At 33.4% G+C, this 14,816-nt stretch overlaps 1 protein-coding gene across 1 annotated transcript; it reads right to left on the minus strand.

The window, feature by feature from the left end:
* Positions 1–9,083: 9,083 nt before the first annotated feature.
* Positions 9,084–13,519, minus strand: LOC127086447 (MLO-like protein 1). Its single transcript, XM_051027210.1, has 13 exons — positions 13,255–13,519; positions 12,921–13,183; positions 12,724–12,840; positions 12,569–12,629; positions 12,371–12,465; positions 11,462–11,536; positions 11,262–11,350; positions 11,043–11,092; positions 10,620–10,660; positions 10,061–10,270; positions 9,846–9,913; positions 9,691–9,751; positions 9,084–9,594 (listed from the first exon to the last, which is right to left on the minus strand). Exons 1-13 carry the CDS (start codon positions 13,445–13,447, stop codon positions 9,361–9,363), a joined length of 1,557 nt encoding a protein of 518 aa, XP_050883167.1. The 5' UTR covers positions 13,448–13,519; the 3' UTR covers positions 9,084–9,360.
* Between the last annotated feature and the right edge of the window lie 1,297 nt (positions 13,520–14,816).

Consider the following 14,816-nt stretch of genomic DNA (forward strand, 5'->3'; position numbering starts at 1 on the left):
GAAGGATCTCAAATCATTGACCTTTCCTTAAGTCCACTTCAGTGCAACACCAAGTGGTTGACCGAAGCTTCCCTAAAGTCTAATCTCAAAGAGTGTAGTATCGAGTCTCAACCAACTCCAGTCGGAACCGAAGCCAGTTATCTCACTACTTTCTAATGGCCAGGATGAGTCAATTAGGGTTCTAAAGGTCTGGTTAATGCTTTTATGACACCACGCGAATGCCAAATATTTCCTCAACTAACATGAGGAACATCAGGACATCCAAAGTGCCACATTAACCGTAGCCATCATTTTGACCATTCCAGTATACGCCGGACAGTCGCGATGATCTCTTGCTACTTACCTAAGGTACACTAGATCCGGGTGTAGGATCTTTCACTCAAGCATAACATACCCAAGCAATCCCTTAAAAATAAATCAGACAAATTGAATAAGTGATCTTGTTTTTAAGGTAACCTCTCTTTTTAAGGTCCCCAGCAGAGTCGCCAGTTCTGTCATACGGTGAACTGGACTTTTTTGTGGTTTTAATCGCAATGTCGCGGTTAGCAAGAGTCGCCACCGACTTTTCTTTTATCCAATAAGGAAAGGTGGAAAAGAACAGGAAAAACCTTAATTTAGATTTTGGGTTCGGGAGGTACATTATACAAAGGGAAGGTGTTAGCACCCTTTGTATCCATGGTTATCCATGGGCTCTTAATTGCTCGATCACTTATATTATTTTTAAAAAAAAAAGTGTTTGTGAATTGTTTAGAAAAATTGTTTTGAAAAGAGAATTTAACTTTGTAATGATTCTTGTATGAATGTATACAAAGTGATTATCTCGTTTAGTTTTGAAAATTGTTTAGAAAAATATAACTCGGTAATGATTCTAGTATGAATGTATACCAAGTGGTGATTTTCTGAAGGTATTTTGAAAGGTGTGAGGTGTGAAAAAATGTTTTAGGTTGTGAGCCAGCAATTAAGAGTTATACCGACCCAAGGTCTTTATGAGTATTTCCTATCCTTATGAGGGTAAAACTGTCCTTATTATTGAGAAATAAGTAGTTTTATCCTTTGGATGTAAAAGGGTCATCGTAGGGTCATCGATTGGTCATTGAAGGCAACAGTTACGAGGATACCTTAGCATTCGAAGGGACTATCATCTTTTAACCGTAGGCAACATCGGAGGGTCATCGAGGGACAAAGTTGTATATTCGAAGGCAACATCCGAGGGACTATAATTTATTTTATGATGATTTAACCGAAGGGTCTTTGCTAAGGGTATCCCCACGTTCGCGGGACATGACCGTAATATCGTAATCGTAAGGCAACAAAGAGAGGTCCAAGATCACTTATTCAAAGGCAAAGTTTTACAATTAATTATATAATTAGGATGAAACTCCACATTAAAATTATTAAAAATAATATATTAAAAAATTAATACATTAGAAATTAATACATTAAAAATTAATTTATGGTGAAACTCCACAAGGGTATCCCACAAATAAAGTGGAATACCTAGCCAATAACCTTTTCCTGGGATATGTGAACCTTTACGAAACTCAAAAAAAGAAACATGTCAGAACACCAAATCAGGGTGCAATCGAAGATTACACCGGAGAAATATCACAACAATAAATAGGATAGGATGAATAATGCATGGCTATGATAAAAACATAAAAAAAAAACAGACTAGAAGAATCAGGTACTGTCTCGTTCGCCTCTGCCTCGCCTAGCGAAGGCCACGGATTTTGAATTTGAAAACAGCCCCATGTTATGAACTTTGAATTTTATGGCATTTTATCACAGGAATAACATGGTCAAACATTCAGGGTATTCAGGCGTATTTAGATTCCCATACGAAAGCAAATTATATATCAACATTTAATCATGATACATTATATATGTAGATATGGCCAATTGAAAGTATAAACAATAGAGATACGCAAACCTGTTTGCCAATTCAAGGTTGAAGGGATTGACCACTTGTAGTATCGGAATAAGTTAGGCAGCGGGAATTGGACGGCGATGGCTTCGGTGCAGATGGGCTGCCTTCAGGGTTTCTTTACTCTGAATTCTCCGGGTAGGCAGGGTTCCTATGCCAAAGTTTCTATCCGTCCTTCTCTGTTCTCTCTCTTTCTTTTTCCTCAAGGTTTTGTTCCAAGGAAACCTCAGAGTGTTTTGCTTCTCTTCCTTCTTTCTCTAGTGAATCTCCCAGTGTAAACTCCAAGTCTAACTCCCCCTACTGAAACTTCAGTATTTATAGACTAATTTCGTGGGTAATGGGCTTGGACTGAGGGAGACCCAAGTCCAAAATAATTTGTTATATTTTATTTATTTATTTATTTTAATTATTTAATTAATTAATTAATTAATTAATTAATTAATTAAAAAAAAAATTCTCTTTTTTTTTTTTTTTTTTTTTTTTTTTTTTTTTTATTTTATTTTTTTAGGAAAAATGATGGGTAATTTTTGGGGTATGACAGGTTCCTACTTTCTGAACCCACACTCCTTTGTTTGAAGCTCTCCCTGGCCAGGGATAAGAGCTGTGAAGTCTAATCTTCACTCACCTTTCATCTGGCTTCACCCTGACTCTCAATGTCAAGGTTAAGAGCCAACATCACCCTGACACAGTTGTGTTGCTTTTGCAACTTAACCCTTGATTGAGCCCACATCTGTCTGTATATAGTGTGTGCTAACTGTGAATGTTTGATTTGTTTTGTTTATGCTTGCATGTTTCGCCTTTTCCTGGTTAGGATTAGCTTGTTGTTGTGCAAGTAGATAGAAACCATAACATAGGGCAATGATGCATGATAACATCTAGGCTCGAGTACAGCTCCCTAGTGGTGTGTCTCCCTTTGTATCTGGTTAGAATTTCTTTCCCGTTCAGGGGAACTACGTCGCCCTGATCCTCATACCAGATGAGGTACGTAGGCAGGAGACCGTGCGAGGTCTCTCCGGGCACTTTTTTTCTTTTTGTGTGTGTTTGCTTGTTAACCCTTTTGTGTGTCAGGATATGGATGTAAGCCCAGCGATTGGCTGTCCGTATCCTGAGTGTGTTTGTTTGGTTCGGAAGCCGATGTAAGTCCAGCGATTGGCGTTCGGGTTCCAGGTTTGCCTGTGTTTGTGTGTGTCTTGTTTGGCGTGCGTGAGCCGAACTACGGCAGCTCTAATTCTCGTTCCAGACGAGATACGTAGGCATAGGATGCGATATCCTAGCGAGCCTTCTTCCCCCTTTTCCCACCTGTGTTGTTTTTAGTGTGTGTGTGTGGTGTTTGTTTTAGCAACCTTTTCTTTCTTTTAGAGCGTGGATCCCGTCGAGTACGACGGATGCGTAAGGGTGCTAATACCTTCCCTTCGCATAACCGACTCCCGATCCCATTCTCTTTGGTCGCGAGACCATGCTTTTCCCAGGTTTACTTCGAGCGTTTCCTTTCCCTTTTTGGGATAAATAACGCACGGTGGCGGCTCTGTGTTGTTTTGTTTCAGCCCGCCGGTTGTTTTTCGCGGATGCGACAAGAGGCTTATAATTATTATTATTTTCTTATTTAAATATAGTGTGACACCTTATGTTAAAAATATATTTTCCTTTTAAAATCAAATAAATATTTTGTTTAAATATTAAAAGTGTGATGCTTAATTGAATAATTATTTAATTAAATATTTATTTTATTTTATTTATCAATTAAATAAATATTTCATTTGAGATTAAATGTTTGGAAATTAATCTTAATATTGGATTAAACATAATATATATCATAAGGGAGAGTGTGATAGTTAGTGTAAAAATTAAGGTTTGAGGCATATATATCCCAAGGATTGACTTGTGTAGGATATTGGGGTTAAAAACCTTGTAACTCGTATATAAAAATCTTAATAAAATGTTTTTCCCAAATAAAAATTATGAACCCTGTTTTTCTGTAAAAGTTCTCGAAGTCGCACGTTGCTGGGAATGAAATCGCGCATTCCAGAAAAGTCGAAAAATTCAGAATTTTGGAAATAGGCGAAAACTTAGAAAATTCGAGGTAGGAGGGCTGGTTGCATCTATCGAAGAAAAAGTCGCATTTCAGAGGGGAAATTTGATAACCGATGTTAGAATAACTCTTACTATATATTTTCGGAAAGAGAATCGTCTCAGGAATCAAACTCTTTGCTACAGAGTGACTATTCATTTTTTAGCCGTTTAAGCTAGTTTAAGTTCCGAAAACAGCGTTTTACAATTTTCTGAAATTTTAGCAATTTACGTTTTATTTGTTTTATTTATTTAGTTTGTTTGGGATTGAAAACCCATAAGACTCATTAGAGTTTCTTTGTTTTATGTACTTATATACTTTTGACAATGCCATGAGGATTAATCTTTTGGTTATAATAAATTTCAAAATTTTGTTTAATCTTTCTGGTGAATAATAATAATTTTATAAATAGAACTAAAATTAACAAAATCTTCGTTCTTAGTTGAAATAAGTCTTTTTGTTAGAAAATTAGTGATGTTAGTTTTGATAACTTTAACTTTTCATAATAAAATAAAATTAAGTAAAAACATTTAATTTAATTTAATTTAATCCTTTTGAGGAATTAACGATGTTATGATGTTTTTTTGGAGGCCCAGTTTGGGTTCATACTTGGAACCTGTTAGGATGATAATGATGAAATATCAATTTTTGGTGAATATACAACCTTTAATGATGTTTTGGTGATTTTCTATGGAAGTTGGTTTAAATCCTTATAACATGTTATGCATTCATACTGTTTTCCTTATAACATGTCATGCACTCATATTATTTCAGAGTTATATGAGACTTCAGTCTATTTTTTGGGTGAGCCTCGATCCTATTGTGATGGATCAAGTGCGAGTAGTTAATTCTTATTATGAGGGATTAGTGAAACATTACCTATGGTGATGGTAGTGATTTTGGTGTGCTCCGATTCCAAGAGGGAATCAATCCTATGGTGGGGATCATGGAGTGGGATGAACCTGAGTGTTTATATTTGGTATCACATGCATGTTAAGTCGATGTTGAGTATATTGCATAAGTGTTGTATTTGTATTGGTTGTCGTTGATGTGTTACTGTATGAGATGTTGTTGCATATGACGTTAATGATAATTGAGATGTGGTTTTATATGATGTTGAAGATAATGTAGATGTTGTCGTGTATGATGTTGATTATGATTTGGATGTGACAATGTGATATATTATTGAACATGATTGTGTGGATGTTGTACTTTATTCTTCATTCTATACCATTTATTATTGAAATAAATTCTCACTTCTTCTGTTTGAATGTTGCCTTTACATGAGCATCATGCAGATACTCAAGAGTAGCATTGCTGAAGTAAGTGGAAGGTAGCTCTTGGAATGACTTCTAATAATTTGTCATTTTTTTTAGTAGGGTCTTGCTCTGACCACGTAACATCAGTTTGGGAACGTTGCTTTCATTTCTTATGTCATGTTTATGTTGAAGTATTATAACTGATGTGGTTATTGAGCTGATTTATTTAAACTCTTTATTTGTTATGGAAGTTGAAGTTGAGACTAAATGGTATGAGTGCAATATGGTTCTTAATTGCTTTAATTATGATTCCACTGCGATGATACCCTAAGTGAAGGTGAGCATACAATGATAGGTTTTTATGTGAAATTTATAATCCGTGTTACAGAGCAGAATATGTTTGATGTAAGTGACACCCTTTGTGATTACAATTTTATTAAATTATGCATTCAAATTGTATATGGGGTTTAGGTTGTTACAATTGGCCTTTTGATTCTCTAGTTGAGGGATGTGGTCGATTGAAACATGATCAAAACGTTCCAGCAAAGAGTTGGCTCTGACAAAATATAACATCAAATTCTCTTTGATGCATTTATACTCTTTTTCAATTGTCTGGCCACCAATTCCGAATCATCCTATATTTCAACGTCTTTTGCCCCTAAATCCAATAAAATATGAAGGCTCGTTATTAAATCTTCATATTCAACCTCATTGTTAGAACATGGATCTTTGATCTTAAATTTGAACTTGATTGATATATTTTCTGGAGAAATGATAAATATTCCTACCCGATTCCATCTTTATGTCTGGAACCGTCAAAGTATAACTTCCAAGGCCTAATTCCCACGTACACTTTTATCGATTCGACCACTAAATGATCGACGATAAAACTTATACAATTTATCCTTTTACTGCTCTTAAAGGACATTGAGTCAGAGAATATTCAGTAAGCGCTAAGGCCCACTTTTCTATATGACTATGCAATATAGGCTTTGATAACGTATGTTTAATAAAGTTGAAATGCGAATAGACATAAACTTCCACATCTTTTATATAAAGCTTCAACTTAGTACATGAAAAGTATATGCATAAAATAATTTTTCAATCGGGTTATACCTAGTCTCTGCATCTAGCAAGATTCGATTGAGGTAATAAATGACTCTTTCGACACCATTATCATCCTCTTGAGCTAACATACTTCCTATGGTCGAATATGACGCAACTATGTACAATTTCATGCTCTTATTTATACTTGGAGGTAATAAAACTTGAGGCTTCATCCTATATTCTTTGATGTTGTCAAAAGTCTCTTGCTTCTCATTCCCCCAAATGAAGTCGCTGTCTTTCTTGAGTCGAAGCAGTGGAGAAAAGGGCTAGGTCTTGCCACTTAAATTGGAGATGGATCTTCTCAGAAAATTTATTTTCCCCAATAAAGACTGAAGCTGCTTCTTTGTCAAAGGAGGCTTGAGATCGATAATTGCCCTCGCCTTATTTTGATTGATCTCTTTGCCTTTTTTGTGCACCACGAATCCCAAGAAGTCTCTTGCACGAACACATAAAGCACATTTTAACAGATTCATTTTCAATCCATATTTCTTCATCCTCTGAAATGACTGTCGAATATGGCATAGGTGGCCATTCTCTAACGAGGATTTTATGACTATATCACTGATGTAGACTTACATGAAAGTCTTGATGAAGTCGTAGAACATAGAATTCATCGTTCTTTGGTAAGTTGGCCCAACGTTTTTTAGACCAAAGGGCGTCATAATTCATTCATAAATCCTCAATGCACATGGGCATCGAAACGTCGTCCTAGGTACGTCGACTTCAGCTATAAAGATCTGATTATAGCCATAATATCCATCCAACATACTTAAATACTCATGACATGCAGTTGAATCTACTAGTATTTCTGCCACAGACATTAGGTACTCATCTTTAAATGTAACATTATTTAGATCCCTAAAATCTATGTAGACTCTAAGAGTTCCATTCTCTTTTATAACTGAAATGATATTAACTAACCATTCAACATACCTAATCGTTCTTATAAACTTGCTTTTGAGTAGCCTCTCGTCTCCTCCTTGATCTACGATGTTATTTCTAATGTGAAGATCTCGATACGTGTAACCACTTTTATTTTGGTGTAAAGATATATATACTTTGAAAATTAAAAAAAATGTTTAAATAAGATTTCAAGAAACTTAAAAAAAAACTACCTAAATTACTGTTACTCTCTTAATAATTTTCAAAAATTTTATTACCAAATAAGTTTTCTTATTTTTCATCTCACTTTTAGAAGTTAGAGAATAATATCTTTTTTTTATAAATACTTTTTTAAAACTGATCTATGAAAAAAATATTAAAAATAAAACATGAAAACTAATTCAAACAAATTTTTAGGATTTTTTAAATATTCAAAACAAAAAGATAACCACTTTTTATACTTTTTTTTCTTCTTTTAATAGTTTAAACATTTCCACTAAGAGAAAAAAGACTATGCACTGACAATGTAAAATAGTTTTACACTGTCTACCAATCAGAGACGTTTATCTCACCAAATCACACATTAATTTTAAAATACCTTTAATCTCTTCCGCTCGATTGATTTATTTTTTAAGTTATATCTCGTGGATTATGAATTATGCAAAATTACACTCCCAAGATTGTTGTGCGAGCTTTAAATTGATATTCCTTTTTTAAATAAAAAATATAAGATATTTTTTAAAAATATGTTTGTTTCAAGTTAAACATTATGGAAAGAAAATATTTTCACATTCAATTCAAATTTTTTAAAATTGATCTAAGATATCTTTTATTTTCAAAAATCTTAATTATATTATTACTTTTTATTTTATTTTGGAAAGGTCGTATGTTATTATAAGATTTAAGGATTGAAATATAACATTCTATACAAATAAGTTGAACTAATTGCAAATTCTCACTACTGCTGGGAAAAAAATTAAAATGTGAATAATGTAGAAAAATCTTACATTGATTAAAAATATGAATAATGTAGAAAAATCTTACATTGATTAAAAATATTGAGACTTAAAGTATTTATAAGTAAAAGAACTCACACACATATCACCTTAAAGTTTTAGATGAATACGTGATATGTCTCTCATATAAAAATGTGTTCTTAAAGAAAAAGTTCAAAATAAGAATGATCTCATTGTATTGACTATCCCAATTGACCTATATCATGAAACTTCGATTTAAGTAAAAAAAAAAAACAGACTACCTTTGATTCAAGTAAAAAAAGAGACTCCCTACTAAATAAGAGATGGTCAGTTGAAAAAATGTCAATAGACTCAGAGTTAAAAGGGAGTATTGCTCTTAAAAAAAACTAAATTAAAGTAAAAATGTTTCCTTGAATTGACCCCAAGAACTCCCACTCATATTTATTTGTATTTTAAACTTTTTTTTATAATCAAAAGTTTTACAAAAGTAGAAATAGAAATATAATTTTAAACCTCACAACAACCACATCCTGATATATATATATATATATATATATATATATATATATATATATATATATATATTTCAACCTAAAATCTCCAAATTTTAGGCAAAACTGTACAGGAAAGTGCAGTCCATGAAGTGAGTATCGAGATCCAAGTATTGATTATAATTATAACGGGTTGGAAAGCAAATATTTGTACCGCAAAGTGAAAGTGCAAACAAACATGCACAAACAGGAAGGAAGCTTCCCATCCATCAAGTTTGTGTTGAACATATCAATCAAATAACTTGAAATCGCTTCTCCAATTTAAGAACTGAGTATGAGTCACTGACTGGGGAAGTATTACTATAAGGCCGTGCAGGAAGCAAAAACCAGATGATATTTGTAGTACGCTAGTCAATGGGCGTGGTAGCAGATCTTAGTGTCTTATAAATGAACACAGCATTGCTAGCATCAACCCTATACATCCTTCACCACACCCCTATACCAAGCCCAGCATGTCCTACAAATACAGTGCTTCACCAGGCTGGCAAAGAAAATAAGATAAAGAAAAACTGCAATTTGTTAAATAACTTTACAAAGTAAGGCAAGCCCTACAAAACGTCTAATCACATAACCTTAACCTAGACACCCATAATCAGTTGGACCCCTCAGCTTTGGGAACCGACGCATTGTCTTCCGGAGTTGATGCCTTCTTCTGGAAAACTGACCCAAGCTGAATTCCTGCACTAGTACTACTACCCTCTTGATCATGAGAACTTCCTTGGCTTTCAGCTTTTAGTGCTTTCTTCTTTTTTACCTTCTCTGCCCAACCAACAAGGCCCACTTGCACATGCTCATTAAATATTGCCCTCTTATAGTGAGTTCCCATCTACAATGTCAAAATAACAAAATCGGCACAAAGAGGAGATAATTTAAATTCAGAAAATTATTCTGCGTGTAAGTTTGAACAGCTGTGCAAAGATACCTGTGTAACAACTGCATAGAGTGGTAAGGTGCTGTAGCTACACAGTACTTGAATAAATACCCTATAAACCCAACATAGAGGGACAAAATACATGAGGAAAAACAAAACACGTTGAACTTGAAATGAATAAAAGAAAAGACAAGTGGTGCAATTACCCAATCACAAGCCTTGGAACAATGTAACGAACTTGTCCCATTATACAGGAATCAAATCCATACGTAACCTGAGAATACAAAAGCTAATAGATTATTACATTGAATATAACTAATTCAAAACTTCTCTCAACCCTACAGTATGCCCTTACAAAAAAATGAAAAGAAAAATGGTTGGCAGAGAGCATATAAGTTATGCTTCTGAAAAGATTGCTTACCCATATCCAGAAAAAAAATGCTATCTCAAAAGCATTCTGGAAAAGGATAAAGTGAATCAAGAAGAGAACGATGTGGGGTCGATGAAACCAAAAGTGACCATCTGATGGTTTTACAACCAAGTCACCTTCTATGGCTGCATGTTTTTCAGCTACCTCATGAGCTAGTTGGGTTATTACATGTTCCAGCTTAGTTCCCACAGAAAGTAAAAGCTGAAAGAATGTAAACAAGAAACTGTGAAACAGATACAGAGAGAGATACAAGATGCAGGGACAAGAGAGAAATAAAGAAAGGATATTATGAATATAAGGCCAGTTAACACATCAATTTACATGAAAAAATTATACATAGAGAAAAACATGCCAGAGCAAACAAGGTTAACAAGAAATCATAACTGATAGAAAGGGCAACACTAGCAAAAGCATATGACTCTTCTATTACCAAGAGTAAAAATAATAATTGGAAAAGCTATAGAGAAAAATAATTGGAAGCTGAGTAAACTAAATGTGTGGTCATGAAAATGAACAATAAAAAGGGCAAAAGTTTTATTAAGGTGCTTACAATAACTGGAATGAAAGCAATCCAGAAATATGTATGCCAACCTGAAAGAGTAAAGTAGACATATCAATTGTGAGATTCAAAGTAATGTTCTTAGATAACAAACAAAACCAAAAGAAGTTTACTAGTTCCGTAAGTCCTTGTACACAAGTAAATTGGTTATGGTCCATCTCTGAATACAAGAATACAAGGTATACGAGTACATGGTATACATACAAGTACCAACAACACTGGCCATTTTAGACCAGATAATGATATAAGAAGAAACATAAAATAGGTTTTGGATGCCAGTCCTGTCACTTTACAGTAGAGTCATGCCACTCATGCACGAGCCAACTAAATGATGACATGAAAAATGATATAAAAAAATTATGACAAGCAATATATATATTAGCATGAAGCATAAATGTATGTCGCAACACATACCATTGATATTTAACAACAAGAAGATGACCACAAAGAGCCAAAGATACCAACTGCAACCATGAAAATATAATTAGAATTGCTATTACAAAAATCAATAACTTTATGCAATTAGATGAACAACAATACAGTTTTCTTGGCACCTAAATTGATGAATATGTGTGATAATGATATGTATAGAAACAACTACTTTTGACAAAGTTATTTTACGGAAGCATTTACCTTATGCCAACAACTATCTTGAAATCATCTTCAAGGGCACGGATCATGTACTTGTGAAAATCAAACTTTGGGTTTGTCTTGCAGTGAGTCTACAACAAAGAAATATACCAAAGAATATTATTATGATTTATTTATTGATGCCAGCAAATAACAGCCAGCTGATAATATTTGACACCAAATATGGTACAATAGAAGGTTACCATAATGAACCCGAGTCTTAATGTCACATAGTCTGATTTTGTCACAGAACCATAAAACTGCTTGAAAAAGGATTGCTGAAAGAAGTTTAAAAGATTAGTAAAAATAAAAACACGGCACACGCATTCACTTAGATTAGATTGTCTAAAAAGTCAGTGTCTCTTGTAATATCATTAAAAGAGTACAAAAATCCCAATACAAGAGACAGGAAGATATGAAAATACATAAACCAAGACTAAACACTGACCGTCAGTGGGAATATCAAGTAAACATAGCATTTGTAAAGGCTGCGGACATAAACATCTAGGCTTTGCTTGGGAGTTTGGAGGGGAACGGAGAGGAGTCTTTTGAAAAGAAAAAAAAAGGAAGGATGAGTTGAATGAATTGACGGGTTTGAGAGGGGATGGTTTACTTTACTTCATAACACAAAACCCTCTTAATTTAGAGAAACTCAAAAATTGTATTGGAGGAGGGTTTGGGAAGGCTTAAATAAATTCTTCAAATCCAATCTATGTAGAGATAATAATCTAAATATTAAAAATATATTAATAATAAGTATTCATTTATCATTCTAGACATAAACATTTTCCACCACCAAAAGAACTTTTTCCAAAATAAATTAAAGATTTAACTATTTTTCTCTATACTTATCTCCTTCTAAAGACCTTCTCTTACTTCCTCCTCCTAACTTTCAAACAAAGCTTTAAAGATGAGGTCAATACATCTTCAAATGAAGAGAGGGCAGGTAAAAATTATAGACATTGAAAATCTAGTAACTAACTTAATAACCAACCAATTAGCGGGAATAGCAAGGAAACATGGCATTTGTAAAGGTTGCAGACATATAAATCTAAAGATAGCATGTTCAACCAAAATTCTAGAGCATGAAAAACTAGTAATAATGAACTTACCAACCAACCAATTAAAGCAGAGTCTTTGCCGAAACCAGAAAAGCGACCTTTGATAAATTCATGATTTTGAACCTGAGTAAACTTTGGTTTGAGAACTGCAAGCATAAATTACAACAGTATAGAATCGAGTGTGAAAAGCATAATAATAATACTACTAATAAGCTAAAGAATCAGCAAAAAGAAGGAAGAATTGGATACCTTTACTAGTATCATAATTCTCTTTTCGAATAGAATCTTCCCAGCGCTTCCACTGACGTATCTATGCAACAAAAACGAGAGATCTATATAAACGCCTAAACAATAACAAATAATTAATAGAGAATATGAAAAGAAAAGAAAAAAGGAATACTGACTCTGGCGCCTCCAAAAACAACGGTGAGAACCGAAAAAGTAACATGAACGACGGCGAGAACAAAAATGAAGATGTGGAGATGATGCAAAGCTTCAAGAGACAACAAAGGAACCTTGCTCTGAAAAAAAAAGAGAACAATACGAAATCGAAGATCAATCGATCAATTGATGAAGAGTATAAGTATAGAAGCAAACAAACCTTGCTAGAGCAGAAAGAGGTTTTCGGATGAGCCTCTTCTGCTGCTTCCGCTTCTGCTAGGAGACGATCGGCGAGAAGACGGCGTGCGATTCCGGGGAAAGAGAAAGCGGAATGTGATTTCGGAAGTTGAGACTCTTTCTGATCCTTCTCCTTAAGAGTACAAGGAAGCATGTGACGCAATACACCGGGAGGAACACATATTTTGGTGAGTCCGTTTTGGGAAACGGTGAGAAGAAGAGAAATGAAACCGAGAAGCATCAACTCTGCAAGTTCCGAATTGAATAGTTAGTTAGTTAGTAATTTGAAGTAAGAGAAAGAAATAGTTAGTAATTACCTTCTTTGATTTTCTGGAGAGCTTCGTAAAGTGGTTTTTGATCTTTGCGTTTGAGATATTTTCCACCATAGTGAAGGAGACGTTCAGCAGCGAGTGAAATGGCGACGATTATAGTACAAACGGCAGCAACAACCCACGTGGGAGTGAACTCAAGTGTTGTTTCATCTTCTCCTCCTTCACCACCGCCACTCATTTTCTTTCTAAATCTCACAAACCTTTCTCCCTCCTTTCTTTTCTTTACTACTTTCAATCTTAAACGTGCCACCCATTATTTTATTTTTTTTCTTATATGTCCCACATATCATTGTCATAAAGTATATGTACAGTGACGGCTCTCCCCACCTTCCTTTTTTTTCCTATAACAGTTGTGTTCAACTTCAATCGTGTCTAATACGGTACAAACTCAACCATATAAATGTATTTGTCAATTTCTATATAATTAATAAATGTATAATCAACTATTTTACCACTCGTAACGACTAGTATGTAGTATTTAACACTTGTGCTAAAAATCTCAAGTTATAAATAACTATCCCCCCTTAAGCCACCACCTAACATACATTTATATATGATTTTTTTCCTTTTCTTTTTCACAACATATGTATTTCTGAATGTACATCTTTATTAGAAAATATAATATAATATTTTTAAATAAAAAGTAATATTCTAAAGTACATAATATATTTAAAAACATTATATTTATAAAATATTAATGTGTAAGCATTTAGTTGAATATCTAAATCTATATTGAATTATTTTTTCATTTTTGTATAGGGGTCATGCAATTCAACTATTGATATTGATACGTTGTTTCTTACTAGGTGGATGAGTAGTTCTTAAATTTAGGTTTTTTACTAGGTCAAATATTGTTGTTTTTTTTGTTGATATAAATATTGTTTTGAAAACACAACTTTGTTGTCTGCATGTTTCAACCTAAAAATTGGAGGATTTCTAAAATACAATGAAATTACTATCAGATTTATTAAAATAGAAAAAAATAATAATAAAAGAAAAAACATATAAAATAGAAAAATAGTCCTTGAAATTAGATTTTAGATTCAAGAAGTCCACAAAATATATTATCATTATATAACATTCATTCGAAAACAACCATCTCTCAATAATTGTGTAAAATTATTATTAACTTTTAAAATATTTATATTCCCCATCTTATTAAATATAAATATAAATAAATAATATTACATTTTAAGAAAAAGGGAAAATAGTTTTCAATATTGTTTTTGATAAAATTGATGTGTTAGCTCCTATTATCTTTAACAGCGGTGAAAAATTCAAATTAAATGCAAATGAAAATCGAAAGTTATTGATTCAAAATAGTTATTGGATTGAATATTTTGATGTGTTTGATGATTTAAAATAAACAAAGATTATTGTTGTAATAAACATAAAGATGATTAGGAACATAGACCAAATGACACATTGTGGGATCTTTCAGTTAAATGGGGACTTGAGGGATTGGATGACTGCTATTTATGTCTTGAATTAATTAGATTAGAGAAAGAAATTTTGGAAAGACATTGACGAGCTCAACTGCAATCAAA

Source organism: Lathyrus oleraceus, chromosome 5 (assembly GCF_024323335.1).
Source record: "Lathyrus oleraceus cultivar Zhongwan6 chromosome 5, CAAS_Psat_ZW6_1.0, whole genome shotgun sequence".
NCBI classification, from domain to species: Eukaryota; Viridiplantae; Streptophyta; class Magnoliopsida; order Fabales; family Fabaceae; genus Lathyrus; species Lathyrus oleraceus.